The following is a 19,350-nucleotide window of genomic DNA, read 5'->3' as shown; positions in this document are numbered from 1 at the left end:
TTATAAAAATTTGATCGTCATAACTAATAAAAGCAGCGCTTTTAATCATGGGTCTGAGAAATAAGACAGATTTACAAGAATACTATAGGTTCGAAGGATAACTGTGCTTGATTATGTAAAGTTTTTATGAAGAAAGAGGAATCTATTTGAATGTGAAGATGGGATATTATAATAATAAAGTGAAGCAAAAGAACACAAAGAGAGTACAATGTAAAAATAAATGCTTCAATTGACGCTTAGATTCATAAAATAGCATAAAAAAATACTAGTAAACAAAGATTGAATAATAAGAAGATTGTTGAAATATGAAAAGATAATATTAAATTGAATTTGATACTGTAGATTTATAACTTAGAATAATTAAGTAGGCCTCAATGTAGTAAAAGGTTTAAAAATAAAAGTCTGAGACAGAGTGTTATAAGCCAATATACCTTATGAAACAGATTGTCATGACTTGTATTGAAGGACCAATCAGGCACAAAGTAATAAGAATTTCTTGAATACAAAGTAAAAAGCACAATGAAGGATCTCTTGACTTTAAGCAACTTGACTTGGCATGATGAATACATAAGAATGTAAAAGATATTCAAAGGTACTTTTTATGTAAAATAACATATAAACCAAAGTCTACAAGTCATGCTACAATCATACAAGGACTATGTATCTCTTTTTTGCTCTTTTTGGTGCAGACATCAATTTGACTCTAGGGTGGAATCTCTTTAAACAACCATATATTGCAACCGTCACAATTTTTTTGATAACTTAATAAAAAAAAAAAGACTTAAATGGAAGGCTTTTTTGTTACATCCCTTTTTTTAGTTCATTCATTTTAGATGCTTCACCAGAAGGTAAGTCTTCTGGTATTGACAAATTGGTTGCTTCTTTACCGTTTTTGTTTTACTGTGCTTACATGAAGTAACGCGTCTCCTTTGGCAACAAACAAGCTTTCAATACCTCTTTGAACATATGGGAAGCAGAATTAGCATGTATCTTACTAAAATGAGCCTGATATTTGATCCAGTTGACATGATAAATAGAAACATCGGAATATCAAGCGTCAAATTCCATTTCGTCTGCAGTACCTATTATTTTCTACCCTCACAGGATACATCAAGAAGACGATCTCTGAGCGCATTGTTCACCCAATGTGCCAGCACACTAAACAGAAAAGAACACCAAAAGAATCAACATAAAAACGAATATTCAATTGATACATCATTTACTTTATTTATCAAAATCACCATAATGCTCTTTACAATTGTATATTTTCCCCAATTACCTTATATTAATATATTATTCCAAAGTATCCATTGTTATAAAGTAATAAACAAAAGGCTTTCTTCCCGCTAAAATTAATTCTGGGTGCCGAATATATTCTTTTTGCACGTTCAAGCAACTGAAGTCAAGCACTAGTATTATTGTTAATCTTATTGTTATTGTACATTAATAGTCTTTTACAGCCTTCTATTAATTGGTTTCTGTTATCGCTTCACCGTATAGCGAAACTAAACAACATACAAATTAGCAATTGTCACGTGACTGTTTTTTCTTAAAAACTATAACTCGCTGAATCGCTTCGGTCCGAATTTGTTCGATCCGCATCACATAGTTACACCCTAGAGCCACGGTCTAGACTTCAAATTTTAATTTAATTTTTTTATGATTTTATTCAAGTGCCATCTTTAGACGTACACTATAAGCAAACATTTAATTAATTTAATACTTGGTATACAGTACTGAATTGTTTCAATTTTGTAAATATCAACTAGATTTTATATGAAACTCGGTGTACAAGATAGCAGTGGCTGTACTTGCTTCAATTAATCAAATATCTACTATCTACTATTATTTTGGTTTCCAGTTATATTTAAAAGTAGCTAAGATGTCTAAATTGCACGTATTTGATGAGTATTGAGCAAGTCAAGAATATAAACAATTTTATTGTTCCTCTGGCTTACATAATAAAAGCATTTAATGTTATTTGCCCTAGTCTTTTCGATGAAATGCTAATGCTATCATAAATCCATTAATTTACTAGTTAGTAAAGCTTATCATTAGTAGTTTCTTTCAAACTATTCCTCCTTCATCTTTTCCCCAACATGTATAATTTCTCTTTCTTCTAGTGTTGTGACATGTCCCATGAGATTTGGGCTTTTAAATAACAGTTATTCATGTACAAACCTTGTATTCAAGGACGAAATATTTAGTTTTGTTCATATTATGTATGTATGTAACAATAACCCTTATCCTCACATACTTTGCAATGAACCTATACACTTATTTTTTCAGAATGATTTTTTATTGACTATTACTTGTCTAAGAAAGTATTTAATTGCAAATAAATATTTTATATATTATAGTAACATCCTTTGAATTTAAATACATATATTTTTTTAAATCAATTCCGTATTTTAGGACTGACTGAAGTTGATGATTCCACAATACTTGGTCCATAATGTTTGATAAGCTTGAAGTTCCATATTGGCTGATTGAGTTATTTATCGAATGAACGGAAATGTATATTTGTTTCTTGGCATAACAATGTATTTAGTTGTAATTGTCTTAGGTGTTGAATAAAGCTATTGGTGTGTTGTAAATTGTTGCTTTTGCAAAATGTCCTGTTATCGGTTGAGCCTATTTTCATATTTATTATCTTATTGTTATAATTATTCACAATAACTATAAGTCGAGATTAGTAGAATGCTATGATGACGCTCCCAACACAGAGTTGTTTTCTTTCTATTTGTCTTCAAACACAACATGTTCTTCTAATGATTTACTTTAATAAATATGCAAGAAAAAAACTCTTTCTACCACACAAATCGAGTTTACAATTATTTCTACATTGGATAATATCAGAGTCCCCTTACATTCGATTTGGGCGGGATAAAGCAGAAATTCTTCTTGCATCGGTCTACGCGCAAGTATTTCAGCGTATTTTGTGTTGTGGCATCGGGCGCTATGTATTTACTTTTGATAAATGGTTGAAGTGAATTAACATTTATTGCACCTTTGATACGGCCTAGACGAGAACCATCGACTATATAAGTTTCGTTGCGTAACACTTCAACAACCATGAAGGGATCTGGCCATTTATCTACAAGCTTGCTCGAGAGGACATCTTGCTTTAGAGCACTTGCTCACCAACTTAATTTGTTTTAGATGCACAGCTTTGTTGTAACTTGTAGCTTGCTTGAGTTTTGCACGATCAGATTGTTCTCTTGTAGTAATATAAATTTTATCTACTTCCTTTTAAATGTACTCCATACGTTTGGAGACTTCTACATTATATTCTTTTTCAACATATTCACAGATAGGTACTATCATGTTCCTGGGTGATTATTTGACAACCATATAATAGCTGTCAGGGAGAAAAGCCAGAAGATTTATTGAACAATGCTCTAAGTGTCGATAGAGTTTGACTAACATACTTATTCCGTTCATAGATGTAGTTATGATCACAGACAAGTTTGGCAATAGTATCACAGAGTTTAATTTAGTATTTCACATAATCCATTTGTCTGTAGTTGACACGAAGTAGTTGTGACAGATTTGCATCCAAGTTTCATAAAGAAGGATTTAATATATACCGAGCAGAAAACTGAACCTCGATCCGTTAAAATATAGGTGAGCACGTCGTATAACGAGACAGTTTGAGCTATGGGCCATCTAGTGAGATAGTAAATACTAGTGAGGATATGCCGATCCCCTAGTAAAGTTATTTCCAGAAGTCCAACAGAGTCACAACCAACCACGAAGAAAGATTTGTTAGGAGCCTTGATAGGATTTGCTAGATTGCTTCGATCTAAAGACTGAGTGAGCTATCATCTAATACATTATACATTCACAAGTCAATTCCTTACCAGCTTTAGATAATTTATCGTAGATAAATTGTTGTTGGGCTAGATAATATGAACTTTTCTATCCAATGTGATTTTCCTTGTGCAGTTTAGCCAATACCTCACGAACGTTCCCATTATGTAACACTCTCCTTCTAGATTCCTTTTTGGTGAAGCACTCGTCAATGGTATCATATTTTTGAGCATGTCAACGAATATTTTGCTTATCCACCTTTGAAGACCCAGCGGGAAAGAGCTATCAGTGAGTTAATGACGGAGAGTGAGATACCAAGGAAATTGTATTTATGCAGACGTTTGAAGTAATATATCGAGGTGATGGAACCATATAAGCAGGATAAGAAGAATGAAAGAGTAGATATTATAAATCAAGGTAAAATTTATTATTGGTTATTGTTGTCTCCTTCATTCATCAAGGTGTAGAGACATTACAGAAGGTATGCTTTTCCTCGACAGGTAGGGCGCCGGTTAGTATTTAATAGAGCTCAATCAGTCCAGCATCGCCTCACACTATAGATTGTAACGCGTAGCCGAGTCGCTAGGTGTCAGAGTCATAGAGTTTTTCATCATATAGCTCCCAGAATAGTTTGCTTGTCTTCTGCTGTTGACAATATAGGCGGATTCATAATGAAGATTGTCGTCACTAACCGGCTGGGAGAAATCTTTAGAGTTTGCTAATATTGTCTCATTTAAAATGTACTCCTTATCATCCTCTTCCAAAGGAGATTTACTAATATCAACTAATGATATCTGTGTTCTATCGTGCGTCATTGACAATGCAAGTGTAACTGAAGGAATTCCACCGGAACGAGTTTGTAAGCTCGGGATGGTAGCTGATGCCATAATTGCTTGTGGTGATCTCGAGATCAGGTGTATAGTACGGTTATAGTATGAGAAGAGATATAAGGCGATAACTAGTAACGTTGTCATTGCTGTAGCAACTATCCATCCCGTGATTGAGTAGCCGACCCTATATTGCTGGTTATTTACCAACAGAAATGTATCATTCTGAAATAGGTAGGCTGTGGCTCCTTTCAATTCTAGAAATCTGCTCCTGTTGCTTAGTGCAGCTTCTAATTCTCTGACTACGGTATAAGAGTCGTCGGGGATCTTATATTTCCTAGCTTGATCTGTTATGACATACTTTGTTGTACGATTGGATGACCGAGTGAAATCGTTTGCAAGTTGATGCAGACTATGAGTAGCGAAGGAGGCATCATATTCATCAATTTGAATCATGTCTATTTCGTTACTTGCAACAGGGACGTGGTAGGTCATTAGTGTTTCAATTACACACGTAACCGTGCCGTAGTATAGTTTATCATTGATGCAAGTCGCCAGGTACGCAACATCGTCATGTTGTGAGAACTTTGACTGAATAATTTGTCCCTTGAGATTCATAAAAACCACATCAGGTAAGATTTCATAAGACTTTACTAAGTTGAGTGCTTCAACATCCCATACACTAAGGGTTATACGACTGTAATTATATGCGGCCATGTCAGTCCCGTCCCAAAAAAAACCCTGTTGAAGATCAACGAGCACCATATTAACATAGTATTGCAAATTATTAAGATAGCCTGTAAAATAATGCCCAAAGTCTGATACAGTGTAGGAGTCATTTCCCGAATATGCTATGTAACCTAGCAATGAACCGTATTTACTAACTAGCTGTGAGACCTCGACCGTCTGAGTAATATTGCAACTCCACATAATCGTATGATGGCAATAAAGGTGTTTCGGAAGTTGGTATCCTAATTGTTTTTTAATTTTTTTCTCATCGAATTGTTGACCAGACAAAGGGCCATAAATCCTTGTTGTGGTAGAATCGACCCATTTAGAACTGTCATTTGTAAGGTCAGGAAGTAAATATTGAGCTGCGGCTTGCCCATACTGAGTCGTACTATTGTAATTGAAATTAGGGCTAGTAGGCAAAGAGAAGTGCGAAGGATGCAAAAACGTAGGACGAACTGCTTTTGGTTCACTGCTAATTCTGGCAAACTTGAAGTAAATAGTTGAGGTCCAGGGTAGTAGGATATCGGCTGCGACGGTCAATAACAGGAAAGAGAGAGAGACTAAAGTTCTCCGTCCTCGAGACATACGACGAAATTCACCGACTCTGTTAAAGAGAGACTTTGTCAGTAACATAAATGTAGATCCATCATGATCGAAAAGGATGGTAAGCTTGAGTAAATTGCCGATCAAAAGTGTGGTGAATAACTTGAATAAATTCATAAGTAGAGTAGTTACAGATACGGTTACTAACATTTCAGGATTTTATTGATCTCGGAACATCTGTCTGATGTTTTGTTGAAAACACACTATTTATAAGTTGTCAGTCGTTCCTACAACAATAGTGGTTAGCTCCACTCCAATTCTGGATGTGGTTGTATGATAATTTTTTTTTAGATCAGTTTGATCCAAAAAAGGACATTCTTTTCTGATCAATTTGTTATCAAAAAGGTGAACAATACAGTTTGTTGCAAGACATTTAATAATCTTATCAAAAAAAATTTTGGTGATGACATAGAGAATTGTTTGTCCCACTTTCCATAAGAATTCATTACGCCAGTGCCAAGAATAACTTGTTGCCTAACACGAAAATTTCATTGATATCAAAAGTCAATGGTTTTTTGAAGCTCCAAATCAAAATAAATTGTAACTATTTCCGGAACGTAAAAATAAATCAAATTGAAGCATAGATCGAAAATGTTTTGGGACATTTTTCGAATTACCTCTTTTCTTTAAACTATATAAATAACCGCTTTTAAACCAAAATGAATTTTTTTATCCAAGAAGATGGTATGGGAAATATGTTCGATGAAGAAGGATATCAGTTTGTCGAAATAAAGATGGAAGTTGATGAGGTCAACTATCTCTTGGGTGATGTTATCAACTTCGATCGATACTATTAAATTCTGAGTTTATTATTTTTTTTTTTAAAGTTTTATGGCAATGAGCATGTAGCAACGAAGTGTGCAATTTTGCCCGAGCCAGTTATGAATGTAAGAGAATAAAAACCTTCTTAGGGGACAAGAAGGGAAAAAGGGAAAGAAAAGGAAAAAGAAAAGAGCAAATTATTTGAAATATGAATAAATATAAGAGGAGGAAGAAAGGAAAAGTATAAAGAAACACAAATTTAATACAAACCCGATCAAGTACCAGAAAGACTCACACTATTACTTGGATAACCAATTCAACAGCTTGGCACCAGGATCAACAGGAGGAGGAGGGCATTCATCATGAAAATAATAATCCAGTTCATGGAGAATCGTACAAAGGATAGGCCATAGAGTAAACCAGCTATGAGAAGCAGTAGGACGAGGTTTATGTAATGGTAACAAATTAAGAAGGAAAGAGATTGGATCTTCAATTGAGCGAGGCAAGTACAGACGATGATGAATCTGTAGACAGTCAAAAGCATGTCGACGACTCCAGTTATGATAAGGGTGGAAGATGCATTCTTTAGGTTTACCACCAGGTAGCCAACCAAGACGCCAGCGAAGAACACGACTACGTTCAGAACAAGTCATCGGTAACCAAAGGATAGGATCCACTTGGATAGTAGGGCGAGTAGAAGATAACAGGATGGAATCAGAGTTATTACATAGATTTTGGAATTGATCAGCTAAGAATTTGGTGCGAAGAGAGAGAAATTTCTTTTTATCTAAAGTATCAAGGATTGGTCCGCAGAGAGGTTTCCACATTGGAGTATTAGCCAGTTTGTACCAGTGAGAGTGGCTAGTTGAAGATTGAATATATGGCAGCAGGTGAGCAAGAAGAGTATCGTCAGGCAAATGAGTACTACGAAAAAGATACTGTGCTTGAAGGACTGCAACACGAGTTCGCATCGATGGGAGATTGACCAGATGAAGCATGACTTGTGCTGAAGACCTAGAATGACCGCCGAAGATACGCCTAATACATTGGTTTTGGAAAGTATCAAGTTGATGGATAAATTTAGTTGTGAGAGGACTAATTGCAAGACCATAATCTAATTGAGCACGGACCATTTGGCTGTAAAAACGACATGCTAATAAAGGTGGAAAACCTTTAGAATTGAGACCAATAGCAGCAAGTTGGTTCATTGTGAGAGATGCCTTATTGATATTGTGTTGGATCATGGCAGGATAGTCTATTAGTCCACCAGGTTTGATAGGTATACCCAGGTATGAGAAAGAGGATTCATTGGGTATAGTAGTACCATATAATTGATAAGTTTTAACATCACTAGTAGGAGCAACTATGACACATTTTAACGGGTTCCATCGATAACCTAAGGAGTAACTATGAGCTTCACATTTTTGCAGTAAAGAAGTGAGGTTCTCAGGAGTGGCAATAAGGACAACGTCGTCTGCATAGAGTAGACAATTGATAGATGGAGTCAGGTCGGACACAATGTCACCAGAAAACGAGTTATCAAGTAGAAGTGGTTGCCTTAAGAGAGACGGAAGTCGATTAATGTATATAGAATACAAGAAAGGTGAGAGGATGGAACCTTGAAGTACACCAGTAACTGGGGAGAAGCGATAAGATACACGATTATCAAGTAGAATTTCTATTGGACATGGTCAAAGAGGTTTTTGAGGATACCTAGTAAAGCAGGACAAAGATGGGATTGTAATTCACTCCAAACGTAGGAACGATCAACCGTATCATAAGCTGATTTGATATCCAAGAAGGCCAGTGTAGGGGAGGAGTTATGATTACGCCTAAGAATAGAGCAAATTTCTATGAGGCATTGGACTTGATCTAAAGAGCTGCGAGATTCACGGAATCCACCCTGTGCAATATCAAGAGCAGGGCTTTGTTCTAGGAGACTTGGATATAAACATTTTTCAAACAATTTACGAAAAGTGGATGTTAAGCTAATCGGTCTGAAGTTTCCCGGGTCAGTTTTTGAGCCTTTCTTGTGTATCGGTACCACCTGTGCAACTCGCCATGAGAGGGGAGTGTAGGACCATTGCCAGCAGACACGAAAGAGATGCAGAAGCTGTGGGACCAACGTAGGAAGTAGAGGCAATAACATTTCCTGTATTCACCAGTCGCCATTTTGCTACAAAATTGTTTCCACGTCTCCCTACGCCGTTGCTGAATTAAACGTCGTAATAATGCACCTGTTTCTTGGTGTTTTAGCCAATATTTAAGACAGTTCAATCCATTCGCCTTTCTCCACTTTTTAAAATAAAGTTGTTTACGCTTGAAAGCTGAGGTCATTTCAGTAGTCCAGAATTGTTTTAAAAACACGTCAGCATTAGTGTCCTTTTTCCCGCATATTTCATCAAGTGAGTCGTAGATCGCTTGGCATAGTGCAGATGAGTATTGTTCAATATAAGTACTAGCAGCATCCATATCCATCAACGTAATTTCATCAGTATCATCGTCCGATTGAGCGACAAGACTAGTAGTGCCATTTTTGAAAGCAGACTCATACCTGTCGCTGCAATCCAATTTTTTGAGTTTCTTCAGATTCCAATGCGGTCTATGGATCTCAGTAGATAGATTGTGAGATGCATATGCTGGAGGTAGATTAAAGGATAAAGTCATGAATGTGTGGTTAGAGTTCAAGGAAAGTCCATCTTCAATAGCTAAGTCCGGGTTATCCAGGTCGGTATTACTAAGAAAGTAGTCGATAATACTGGTGCCGTGATAAGTATAACTTGTTGGTTGTCCAAAGGCCAAGCATTGATTCCATAGTATCAAATTATGAGCTTCCATCCAATTGCGAAAGATTCGTCCGTTGGTATTCCACCTGCTGTCACCAACTAGTTCACCAATACTTGAGTTGAAGTCACCACATATAATAGTCTTGTTTGTTGTAGGATAGTCCAGAGGTAATAGTGAGAGAATTTCCGATACTTGAGCTGATTCTAAAGAAGGAGGAAGATATAAGCAGTGAATTAGTAATTTAGAATTTATAATAATTGATAGAGTAAACTTAGCCAATAGAGGATTGACATGGTTAATGTGATGAATCGGGAGCTTGAAATCCGGATTAACCAGAAGAGCTAGACCAAGTTGACCACGATGTAGATTATAAGAGTTGACGGGAACACCATAAGTATGAAATTGTTTCCAAGATGGAAGTGAATATTTGTTTGGAGATAGTAACCAAGTTTCAGTAATAAATAGTAAAGATGAGTTTTGAGCAATATTTATCAATGGATAAATAGATTGTTTAGGGAGACCAGTAGCATTAAAAAGTGACATTCTCAATGGGATACCACTCATTGAGAACTCGTAGTAAGGGGGTCGTCCTCCTCCATGCTGGAGTTAGCAGAACCAACGGAGGCATTGTCTTCAGTGATAAAAATGTCTTCAGTATCAGGATCCTTGGAGTGAGCAAAATAGGGATCAGTTGCAAGGACTTCATCAAGTTGTGTTTTTGTAATCCATGACTTGTGAGCAAAGAAACGAGCCACCGCAAATTTGGCGGGACCGCGGATATGGACCAGGGCTTTTTGTACCCGTTGGTTGTGGAGTTGTTGAGCAATTTGTTGACGTTGTTCAAGAGTGTCAGTAGCATATTTTGGATCTTTGAGCACGCTTGCAGCACATGGGTCGAAGGTGGTGTTGAGTTTGACACCTTTTTTAGTTAATAGTTCTGTTAATTCAGGAGCATAATCGTTGTGTACCAGTACAGCAACAACGTTACGATCGGGATAGTGGAGGTCCAGAAGACGGCCATTATTAACACCCAGTTTCTTGAAAGTAGTGGGAAGTTTACCAAGGGGAATGCGAGCCTTAGTGGGGAGATAGAGATATCGGAAGCCTTGAGTAGTAGAAGGAGCTTGGAAAAAACGAGCAGCTGTAGTTTCACGTTTCTCTTGGTTTTTTGAAACTATTTGTGCAAGAGACAACACCTTTTGGGGTTGGTGCCAAGGAGCTGATTGGTACTTGGATACTGGTAGGGCCGGGAAATAATCCTCCAAGTTTATGGGTGAAACTGGAGGTGGTTGATGCTGTTGCTTGACGTTGAGTTGCTCCTTGAGTTTTGCGATTTCAGTTCGAGCTTGCTGGAGTTCGGTGGTTAGAGTCATGAGCATTTGGAATAGCGTTTGCATATCTGGTGTAGCGCCCATTTCGAGTTGGGGTGGAAATGGTGAAGGTAGTTGAGGTTGAGACGAAGTAACTTGAGGTTGAGGAACAATGGTTGGGGGTTGAGAATCCTCCTCCATGTCATTCCGACGGGTAACAAGTGCGAGCATGTCATCAGCATGCATTATACGACTGCAAACAGTGCATAGGTATTCATGTTCTTTTTCGTGATTGGTGGCTTTGCTTTTACCTTTGGTACGAAAGACCGTAGGAATTTTGCAGTGAGGACAAGGAACGGTCTTGCGATGTTCAATGAAACCCTTCGCAAGAGTTTCTAGTTGGTCGTCAGTAAGAGGAATACGTTGTGAAGACTTATTATAAGGTCCCCTAACTGCCGTCATTGTAGGCTTGTCGTGATGTTTTTGTTGAGATGTGTTGGAGTTAATGTGGGTGTAGTGTTGTAAATGACTTTCCAAATTTAGTAATAGTGTTGGAAAGCGGAAAAAAGCTCACTTCGATCGATACAGTGATCTGAAGTCTCCTGAAAGGATGCAACAGGATAAGAAAGAAGTGCCCGAAGAGGAGCTCTCTTCTTCAGAAAAAAAGCAAGCAACAAAAAGCCGTACAGAAAGTACAAGAAAGAGAATATGGAGAAGTTTTACTACTTGGTGAACGAGAAGAGAATGTCCATCCGTGGTACTGCTGCAGAGATAAAAGTTCCTTCAAGCACTGCATACAATTGGCACAAGAAAGGATTGGAAAGCTTAGAGCTCGATGAGAATATTGAGAAGAGTGGAGCAAGTGGTGCTGTGAAGATGGGAAGGCCAGCACTTTTGAATGATATTCACAAGGATTATCTCATAAGCCTTGTTAACGTGAAGCCCAGCATTGTTTTGGATGAAATGATGGGGAGCTTGACTACTGAGTTTGCTGATCTAAGGATTTCCAAAAGCTCTCTGCACGAGTTTGTAACAGAAAAGTGCAGGATCAGTCTGAAGAAAGCACATTTTCATTCAATTGAGCGAAATAGCACTCAGAAAATCGAAGAAAGATACCAATGGGTTAAGCAGTGGGAGAAGACTGATTTGGACTTTGAGAGTAACTGCGTTTTTATAGACAAGGCTACCTTCCATATCAGCATGAAACGCTCTATGACATGGCCAAAGAAAGGGGAACGTACTGTTGTCGTAATGCCAAAGACAAGAGCAAAGATTACCATCGTCATTGGGGCTATATCTCCATATGGCGTGGTCAACATAAAGGTCAAGTCTCTCAAGGTAACAGAGCCTTCAAAGAAACGAAAGGCAGCACCTGGTGGCTCGGTTGTTGTTGGAAAAGGTAAAGGTGGAACAGTTACTGGCCATTACTTCAATTTTATTGCAATGACTTTAAATGTTATGGATAAGCATGAGCTATTCAAAGGGCATTATCTCGTAATGGATAATGCACCAATTCATAAGCATACAAATATCAGAAGTTAAATTGAAAGCCGCGGATATGATTGCGTTTATTTGTCTCTATACTCTCCCGAGCTCAATCCAATTGAACTGTTTTGGTCTGTTTGCAAAAGCAAGCTCAAGAGAGAAGCTCTTTTGGAAGAAAAAACTTTGACTTCCAGAATCAAAGCTGCTTGCAACAATGTACTGATCAGCAACTTGTGTGGCTTTTGCAAGTATTCTGTAGCTAAGTTCTCTGACTGTTTAGAAAAAAAAACCCCCCATCTAATAAAGATAAAGATTTGGTACATTTGTGACAATTCTATTTGTTCCAAAACATTTTCGATCTGTGTTTCAATTTGATTTATTTTTATGTTCCAAAATGATTTCAATGTGTGCCTAATGTAATTCTTGGTTCCTTCGCTTCGAATTCTGATGTTGTACAAATTTGAGCCATGCTTTATTTGCAGATTTAATATGTAATAAAACTTTTTCGAAGTTCTATTTCTTCAGATATTTGAAGCGTCCTAAATATTTTTTCTTGCTTCTATCAGAGAAGAAAAGATTAACGAAGGCATTCAGTTAAAAGCAGAAGGGTGGGCAACCACCTCATCTCCAATTTCCATTTCGGTAACTGTATGATTAGCCATTTTCCTGAGGCAATCTTAGTTGAAAAATAGAAATCTCTAGCCAAATTCAACAGATAAATTAGCCATTTTATAGCACCCTTTCTTTATTACTACTTTTTAACTTGCTTAGCTATTAGTTATGAGTACTTTTGTATATGAAAACGATCTTGGAATTTTTGTGGGAGAGAATATAGAAGAAGCAGTGATTGCTGAAATGGAGGTTGATGAAACTTATTCCACTAGACAGCGTTACGAATTATGATCAGTACATCGACTTAAAGCCTCCTGAGAAGCAGGTTATAAAAAAGAAGAAAAAGTTGAGCGCGCTAGTGAATTTAGTGAATTACTAGTTGAGGCTCATTCAACAGGGGAAAGGAAGACGTGTTTACAGAAAATACTCGGATGAGAATAAAGGGTGTTTCTTTGAGCTAGTTTATGAAAAGGATATGAAAGTAGTCCAAGCCGCAAGGAAGCTAGGTATGCCTACACAGACTTCCCAGGGTTGGTACGATAAAGACCAAAAAGATCCACAGAACATTATTCAGCGAAAAACTGTTAAGAATTCTGTTGGAAGGCCACCATCTTTAGGCGAGGAACACAGAGTATTTTTTAGTTGATTACATTGATAAGAAGCCATCGCTGACATTAGATGAAACAATGGACGGTTTATCAGCCCAATTTATGGACCTAAGCATCTCTAAAACTGCTGTATACAATTTCATGAAAGAAAAATGCAGAATCAGCTTGAAAAAGGCACACTTCCATTCAGTGGAAAGAAGCTCATCTGAGAATATTGAAAGAAGATACGAATAGATTAAAAGATGGATGGAGACTGATATAGATTATTTCAGTAACTGTATATTTATTCACGAAGCTGCTATTCATGTCAATATGAAAAGAACTGTAGCTTGGTTTAAGATAAGTAGTCGTGCCGAAGTAGTTATGCCCAAGACAAGAGCAAAGACTACGACTATACTTGAGGCGATTTTTCCATATGGAGTTATCAGTGTGAAAGTGAGAGGGCCAAGAGCCGTTAATCAAAATAAGAAGAGAAAGACAGGAGGCGGTACTGTCATAGGCCACTATTTCAATTTTATATGCGACACAATGGATATTTTAGACGAGCACGAGGAGTTCAAAGTTTGCTACATAGTAATGGATAACGTGCCTATTCATAAGAACACTGACACCGAAAAAGAGATTAACAGACGGGGATATGGTCGTGTATATCTTTCTCCACATTCACCTGAGCTAAATCCTATTGAGCAGTTTTGGTCTGTTTGTAAGAGCAAAACGAAAAGGGAAGAACTTTTGCAAGAAGAGACGTGATGCATGCAATAGTATTTTTTGAGGGATTTTAAAGGACTTTGTAGATATTTCATGACAAGGTTTAAAGATTGCTTAAATAGAAAACATATTTAAAGAAAGGATTACACTTAATTAACATAATTTAGCTAATTTATATGCTGAATTTGGCTAAAGGGGTTTCTATTTTTCGGCTTAGATTGCCTCAAGAAAATGGCTAATTGTACTTTTTAAACTCGGCTAATTCAAAAGTTTGAGGAAAGAGTGTAGTTGTAGTGTTGAAAGAAGACAGATAGTAAATATTTGTATTGTATTGCTGTAATATAGTATCAACAAGGTCAAGTTAAGCCATGGTCATGATTACATGTAACTTTAAAGTTCATTTGAACTTTATTTTTTATTATTGCACGAACAGTGGTTTAGTTCCCGATGCAGTTATGTATAATGACAGTTTGGATGAAGAACATGAACTGTAATTTACAGTTCATGTCAAGAGACAAAAGACGCTTCATATTTTTATATATAAATAAGATGAATATTTTTAAACAAAATAACAGACATTTAATAAATCAAATCTTCTTGCGCTTAAAAAAGCAATATTTTCTTATTGGGTCACAATTACCTTTTCTTTTCTTTCTATTTTTACCTATTCTTTCTGATCTGATACCCGAGTTATCACGAATCAAGAAAGATCCCTTTTATTTTTATCTTTTATCAAACAATCTTACCCTTAACCTTACTGATCTATAAAGATCTGGTGGTCACTACTCAAAGCCAATATACTCTATCAAAAGAACTATTAAACGTTCAATCAAGTTAACCAAACTCAAGTCATTCAAGGCTTCAAACCTCAAACTAAACAAATCTACATCACTTTAACACAATCTAAATCCAATTACTAACAAGCCACATTATTTCAACTCTATTTCTCCTTTTGGATTTGACTTCTGATGAGAAATCTTTTTCTCAAGTTTTATATTTTTTGAATATAATGTAACAAAAGATCTATCGACACTAACACCGACGATAATTACATCTTGTGTTTATATTCAACTGATGAACTTTATTCATTTTTTAAACCTTTTCAAAAAAAAAAAAAAAAAAAAAAAAAAAAAAAAAAAAAAAAATTATTTTTATTTGTCTATGTAATGGACAAGGTTTTATTTTTATTTTACTTATCTTAAATTCGCTTAAATCACTTATCTTCAATATATTTTATATTTCATCAAACAAACCAAGTACCCATTATTAAGTATCCTACTATGGCATTTGAATTAATTTGATTTTGGTTTTTTAGCCAAACTTGAAAACATGTCTCTTAAAGTCTTAGGAAGCAGTATTTTGTTTTAATGTCAGTACTACGCTTTTCTGAGAAAAGTAAAGGCAGAATCGCTGAAGGCGAGGAGGTCAGAACACAGAGATAGTATCGCATAAGAGATGTAGCAAAGGATTCCGGAGTCGAAGTCGAGTGCGTCGATTGGAGCATCGAAATGAGCCATCGCAACTGAAGAGCTGAGTGCTGCATGGCTGGATCCAGGATTGCTATCCCTCCCTCATTGCGGGGCCTCAGGCAATCTTGAAACTTCACTGATGGAAAGTTTTTGTGTCTAAGAAACTTGATAATGGCAGAGCGTATTCGTTGAAAGAAGCTTTGAGGAGGACATAGTATCCTTATGCTATGCTATATGCGACTGAGCAAGAATGTCTTTGCAATCATGATACGTCCTAGTATGGAGAGTCCTCGTTGAACTAAGATATCAACATACTGTTCAACTTTTGTAATAATGCTGTCAAGATATTTGGACATTTGCTATATACTGTTTGTAAGTGGATATCCCAGATAAATGGCAGTAGTGGATTCTTTGTTGTCATACCATTGAAGTATACGGTTTGCATTAAGCACAGTACGCCATTCTAGTTGTTCCTCACCTGAAAGAGAAACAGCTAGTGTCTTATGATGATTGAGCTTGGCATTGGAGGCTCTCCCGTATAAAGACACCAATTGTAACAGATCTTGTAATTCTGTTGGGCTCTTGAGAAATGCTATGACATCGTCTGCATCAGCCAAAGCTTTAACTGGAGGTGACAACCTTGCCAAGCTAGTTAACCCAGGATGAATTGACCTGGGAAAATTAAAGCCAGAAATTAAAGGCGATAGCCAAATAGACTGCAAAAAAAGGTTCGATTGCAAGCTTGAAAAGCAGAGGAGAGAGAGGATCTCCTTGTCGAAGACCTCTTGCTTGCTGAATCGATGCTGTAGGAAAGCCATTGACCCTGATACAGTGAGAGGTACCAAGAAACAAGGACAAAATGCAAGTGATCAAATACGATAGAAATCCAAATCGTTCTAAACAAGCTTGCAAGCACTGAGGATGGACGCGGTCATATGCCTTTTCTTGATCCAAGAGGAGGGCTATTCCAGACAGTTTAAAGCGTTCTACGATGCTCATAATTGGTCGCATGGTAGCACCATTATCGGCTATGAAGCGTTCAGACATATAGCCAGTCTGATGTACGTCGATTAGATGCCGTAACACTTCATTTATCCTTGTAGCCAACAATCTAGTAAAGACTTTGGTATCAGCACATATTAATGACATAGGTCTCCAGTTTTTTAGTTGACTTCGCTCTCCTTTTTTAGGCAGCAGTACAACCACTGTTTGTTGCCATGTGGCGGGAAACTTACTTTCCCTTAGTGCTAGATTGAGTACTTTTACAAATAAATATCACAAAATGGGTGTTGAAGTAGTAATTTACATTATTACTTTATTACATGTGTAAATACCACAGTTCCTGGACAGGGTTAGTCTCAAAAACCACAAAACTGCGGAGGACTGTTTGCGATCATCTCACAGAAAAGCAAGTTGTTTACTTGGAAGTAGCGACACTGTTTTTTGATGTGTGATCTGGTACAACACCAAGGAGAAAATGACACGCTTTACGTGCTTTTTTTCATCGTAACTTTTTAAATTCTTATTTTAACAGTACACAACTATTTTACAACTGGTTGCAGAGCAATCATCTCACACTGGCATGGCAGGAAATCCGTGTGACAAGGAGAAAAAAGCGGTTTAATTGTAAAAATTGGATTTCAGAGCGTTCGCTTTTTTCATTTTCCTTTTTGTTTCCTTGTGAAATAGCCGCAGCAAGATCAGTCAGTTTGACATTCAATGGGGAATTGTTGATGATTGGCATAGCATTGCTGACAAACAACCTGGTGATTCCTTCCCAGATTGTCGCAACGGCAGAGTTCTTGACCAGAGCACGCACCGATTCCACTTCGTCACGAGACAAAACGACATCTTTTTCATGGCAATTGACAGCGACCACGATCGCGCGAAACAAGATGGAACCAACCTTGTCTTGGGTTGGGATATGTTGCGGACTATCATTGCTGGACAAGGTCCAAATGGTAGAGGATTGCAACTCCAGTCTTGAAGCAATCGATGCTGACGTGCGACATTTGGTATACGTTGAGAGCGAATGAAATTTCGAGCGTAATTGCCTCATTTGATAAAGGAGCGGCATATCTTGCGCTGATGTTTGTCGTTTATTTGGCAGCATTAATTTGGCAGAATGCATGCAATGACAATAAACAGGAAACTTACTTTCTCCAACAAGGATTTCATTAACATGAAGTTCAGTTTTGTGGTTTTTGAGTCCAACCCTGTCCAGAAACCAATCATCACACTCGTTGCATTGTAATTCGTCTGTTATCATTGCAAGAAATACGCAATCAAAAAACCATAGAAAGACAAAAAAAAGGGGGAGAGAGAGGATGCTAACTTCGAAAAAATGGCTGTTCAGCCAATGAGAACACGTTCCCACCTCAGGTGCTTTTTGCGCCTTGGGCACTCTTTTCTTTTCTTTACTTTTTTAAACCTTCTTTGTATTTTTTTTTTTTTTTTGATTTATTTTTCATGTGCCATTGCATCAGGAGCTATATGAAAACAACTTATATTGAACTAAAGGAGCAGAATTGGTTATAACCAAATAATAGAGAAAAGACAATAATAAGCCTTTGTAAAGCATTTTACTACTCTGATTTTTTGTAAATTGAATATAAATCGTGTTTAAAAGGACTTCCTTAAATAACCATCTATTGCAGCGGTCACACCTCGATGCATATTTTTAATGTATCAATTATCTTACTGACAACAATATATAAAATGTTATCAACTTCATCTATCAACATTTCTCACTACCTTTTTGTTCAAAGAAGCACTTCTGAATATGCTAATGAACCTTTGGTTAACATCCCAGTTTGTATTTCCACTTCAAATTTTTTTTTTTGTGTAAAATGGTATATTTTATTCGAGTACCGCCAGTTGGCTTATACTTATTAAAGAAATTAAAAGCATGAAACAAAAGGAAAAAAAAAAAAAAAGGTTGCATTAGTCTGCTCGAAGTGATTTCTGGCTTTCTCTATAGAAGTTTTCGTCATGTATACGTTTGATTGCTTGCGTTGCTCGTGCAGCAGCTTCGTCGGGCCAGAAGGTACGACCATCGAAGACAAAACGCCAATGGCATCGCCAGATAGCCCAGACAGTACAAGCAATGATTGTATGGCCATCGACACGTAGACCTGAGAGTACTTGTATATCTGTAGACGAGCCTAAAGCCAGAGAGTCATAGGTAAGTCTTGCAGTTGGCTGTAAAAAACGATTTACAATGCGTGACCAGATTTCTTTTTTTATGCACGCAAGACCACAAAAAGTGCTCATCGTCTTCAACGCCTCCACATAGAAGGCAAAAGGGATCCAAATGTCGATCCGGGCAAATCTGGTGGAGACGCTGGCGTGTTGGCAGTTTGCGATGGTAATACCTCCAGAGCACGGTGTGCGCCTGGTGTGGGAAGGACGATGACCAGAATTTGCGCCATGCCGTGGCCGAGCTACGCGGATAGTGGGCCAGTAAGGCATCAATGGGTAGTAACTTTGAGGTCCGGAATAGCTTGAGTGTGATGTGGTCAAAGTCCATGGCTCCTGGTAGCTCTACCGTCAGCATGTCTTTAAAATTGGGTTGAGGCAGCCGATAAAGCGTATACTGCAACTGGCTGTCTGTCCTGAGGTTTTGTGGTGTGAA

At 37.3% G+C, this 19,350-nt stretch overlaps 10 protein-coding genes across 10 annotated transcripts; 5 read left to right on the top strand and 5 right to left on the bottom strand.

Annotated features, from left to right (window-relative positions):
- Window positions 1-519: 519 nt before the first annotated feature.
- Window positions 520-1,129, top strand: RO3G_00152 (uncharacterized protein; the record flags this gene model as incomplete). Its single annotated transcript, XM_067654743.1, has 3 exons — window positions 520-575; window positions 820-848; window positions 1,038-1,129. The coding sequence occupies 3 exons, from the start codon at window positions 520-522 to the stop codon at window positions 1,127-1,129; spliced, it is 177 nt and encodes a 58-aa protein (XP_067510844.1).
- A 3,238-nt stretch (window positions 1,130-4,367) lies between these two features.
- On the bottom strand, window positions 4,368-6,125 carry RO3G_00151 (uncharacterized protein; the record flags this gene model as incomplete). Its single annotated transcript, XM_067654742.1, has 2 exons — window positions 4,368-5,491; window positions 5,522-6,125. The coding sequence occupies 2 exons, from the start codon at window positions 6,123-6,125 to the stop codon at window positions 4,368-4,370; spliced, it is 1,728 nt and encodes a 575-aa protein (XP_067510843.1).
- A 911-nt stretch (window positions 6,126-7,036) lies between these two features.
- RO3G_00150 (uncharacterized protein) lies at window positions 7,037-7,945 on the bottom strand (the record flags this gene model as incomplete). The annotated part of the gene is made up of 1 exon (XM_067654741.1): window positions 7,037-7,945. The coding sequence occupies one exon, from the start codon at window positions 7,943-7,945 to the stop codon at window positions 7,037-7,039; it is 909 nt and encodes a 302-aa protein (XP_067510842.1).
- A 470-nt stretch (window positions 7,946-8,415) lies between these two features.
- RO3G_00149 (uncharacterized protein) lies at window positions 8,416-8,886 on the bottom strand (the record flags this gene model as incomplete). Its single annotated transcript, XM_067654740.1, has 1 exon — window positions 8,416-8,886. One exon carries the CDS (start codon window positions 8,884-8,886, stop codon window positions 8,416-8,418), a length of 471 nt encoding a protein of 156 aa, XP_067510841.1.
- A 1,198-nt stretch (window positions 8,887-10,084) lies between these two features.
- On the bottom strand, window positions 10,085-11,296 carry RO3G_00148 (uncharacterized protein; the record flags this gene model as incomplete). The annotated part of the gene is made up of 1 exon (XM_067654739.1): window positions 10,085-11,296. The coding sequence occupies one exon, from the start codon at window positions 11,294-11,296 to the stop codon at window positions 10,085-10,087; it is 1,212 nt and encodes a 403-aa protein (XP_067510840.1).
- Window positions 11,297-12,034: 738 nt separating this feature from the next.
- Window positions 12,035-12,376, top strand: RO3G_00147 (uncharacterized protein; the record flags this gene model as incomplete). Its single annotated transcript, XM_067654738.1, has 1 exon — window positions 12,035-12,376. One exon carries the CDS (start codon window positions 12,035-12,037, stop codon window positions 12,374-12,376), a length of 342 nt encoding a protein of 113 aa, XP_067510839.1.
- A 1,526-nt stretch (window positions 12,377-13,902) lies between these two features.
- On the top strand, window positions 13,903-14,440 carry RO3G_00146 (uncharacterized protein; the record flags this gene model as incomplete). Its single annotated transcript, XM_067654737.1, has 2 exons — window positions 13,903-14,242; window positions 14,415-14,440. The coding sequence occupies 2 exons, from the start codon at window positions 13,903-13,905 to the stop codon at window positions 14,438-14,440; spliced, it is 366 nt and encodes a 121-aa protein (XP_067510838.1).
- Window positions 14,441-16,397: 1,957 nt separating this feature from the next.
- Window positions 16,398-16,763, bottom strand: RO3G_00145 (uncharacterized protein; the record flags this gene model as incomplete). Its single annotated transcript, XM_067654736.1, has 1 exon — window positions 16,398-16,763. The coding sequence occupies one exon, from the start codon at window positions 16,761-16,763 to the stop codon at window positions 16,398-16,400; it is 366 nt and encodes a 121-aa protein (XP_067510837.1).
- Window positions 16,764-17,038: 275 nt separating this feature from the next.
- Window positions 17,039-17,340, top strand: RO3G_00144 (uncharacterized protein; the record flags this gene model as incomplete). Its single annotated transcript, XM_067654735.1, has 2 exons — window positions 17,039-17,143; window positions 17,251-17,340. The coding sequence occupies 2 exons, from the start codon at window positions 17,039-17,041 to the stop codon at window positions 17,338-17,340; spliced, it is 195 nt and encodes a 64-aa protein (XP_067510836.1).
- Window positions 17,341-19,189: 1,849 nt separating this feature from the next.
- RO3G_00143 (uncharacterized protein) lies at window positions 19,190-19,291 on the top strand (the record flags this gene model as incomplete). The annotated part of the gene is made up of 1 exon (XM_067654734.1): window positions 19,190-19,291. The coding sequence occupies one exon, from the start codon at window positions 19,190-19,192 to the stop codon at window positions 19,289-19,291; it is 102 nt and encodes a 33-aa protein (XP_067510835.1).
- Window positions 19,292-19,350: the final 59 nt, after the last annotated feature.

The sequence above is a fragment of the Rhizopus delemar genome, genomic scaffold, assembly GCF_000149305.1.
Source record: "Rhizopus delemar RA 99-880 supercont3.1 genomic scaffold, whole genome shotgun sequence".
In the NCBI taxonomy this organism is placed as follows: domain Eukaryota; kingdom Fungi; phylum Mucoromycota; class Mucoromycetes; order Mucorales; family Rhizopodaceae; genus Rhizopus; species Rhizopus delemar.
The sequence above is the reverse complement of the archived record's forward strand: the minus strand, read 5'-3'. Positions and strand labels throughout refer to the sequence as shown.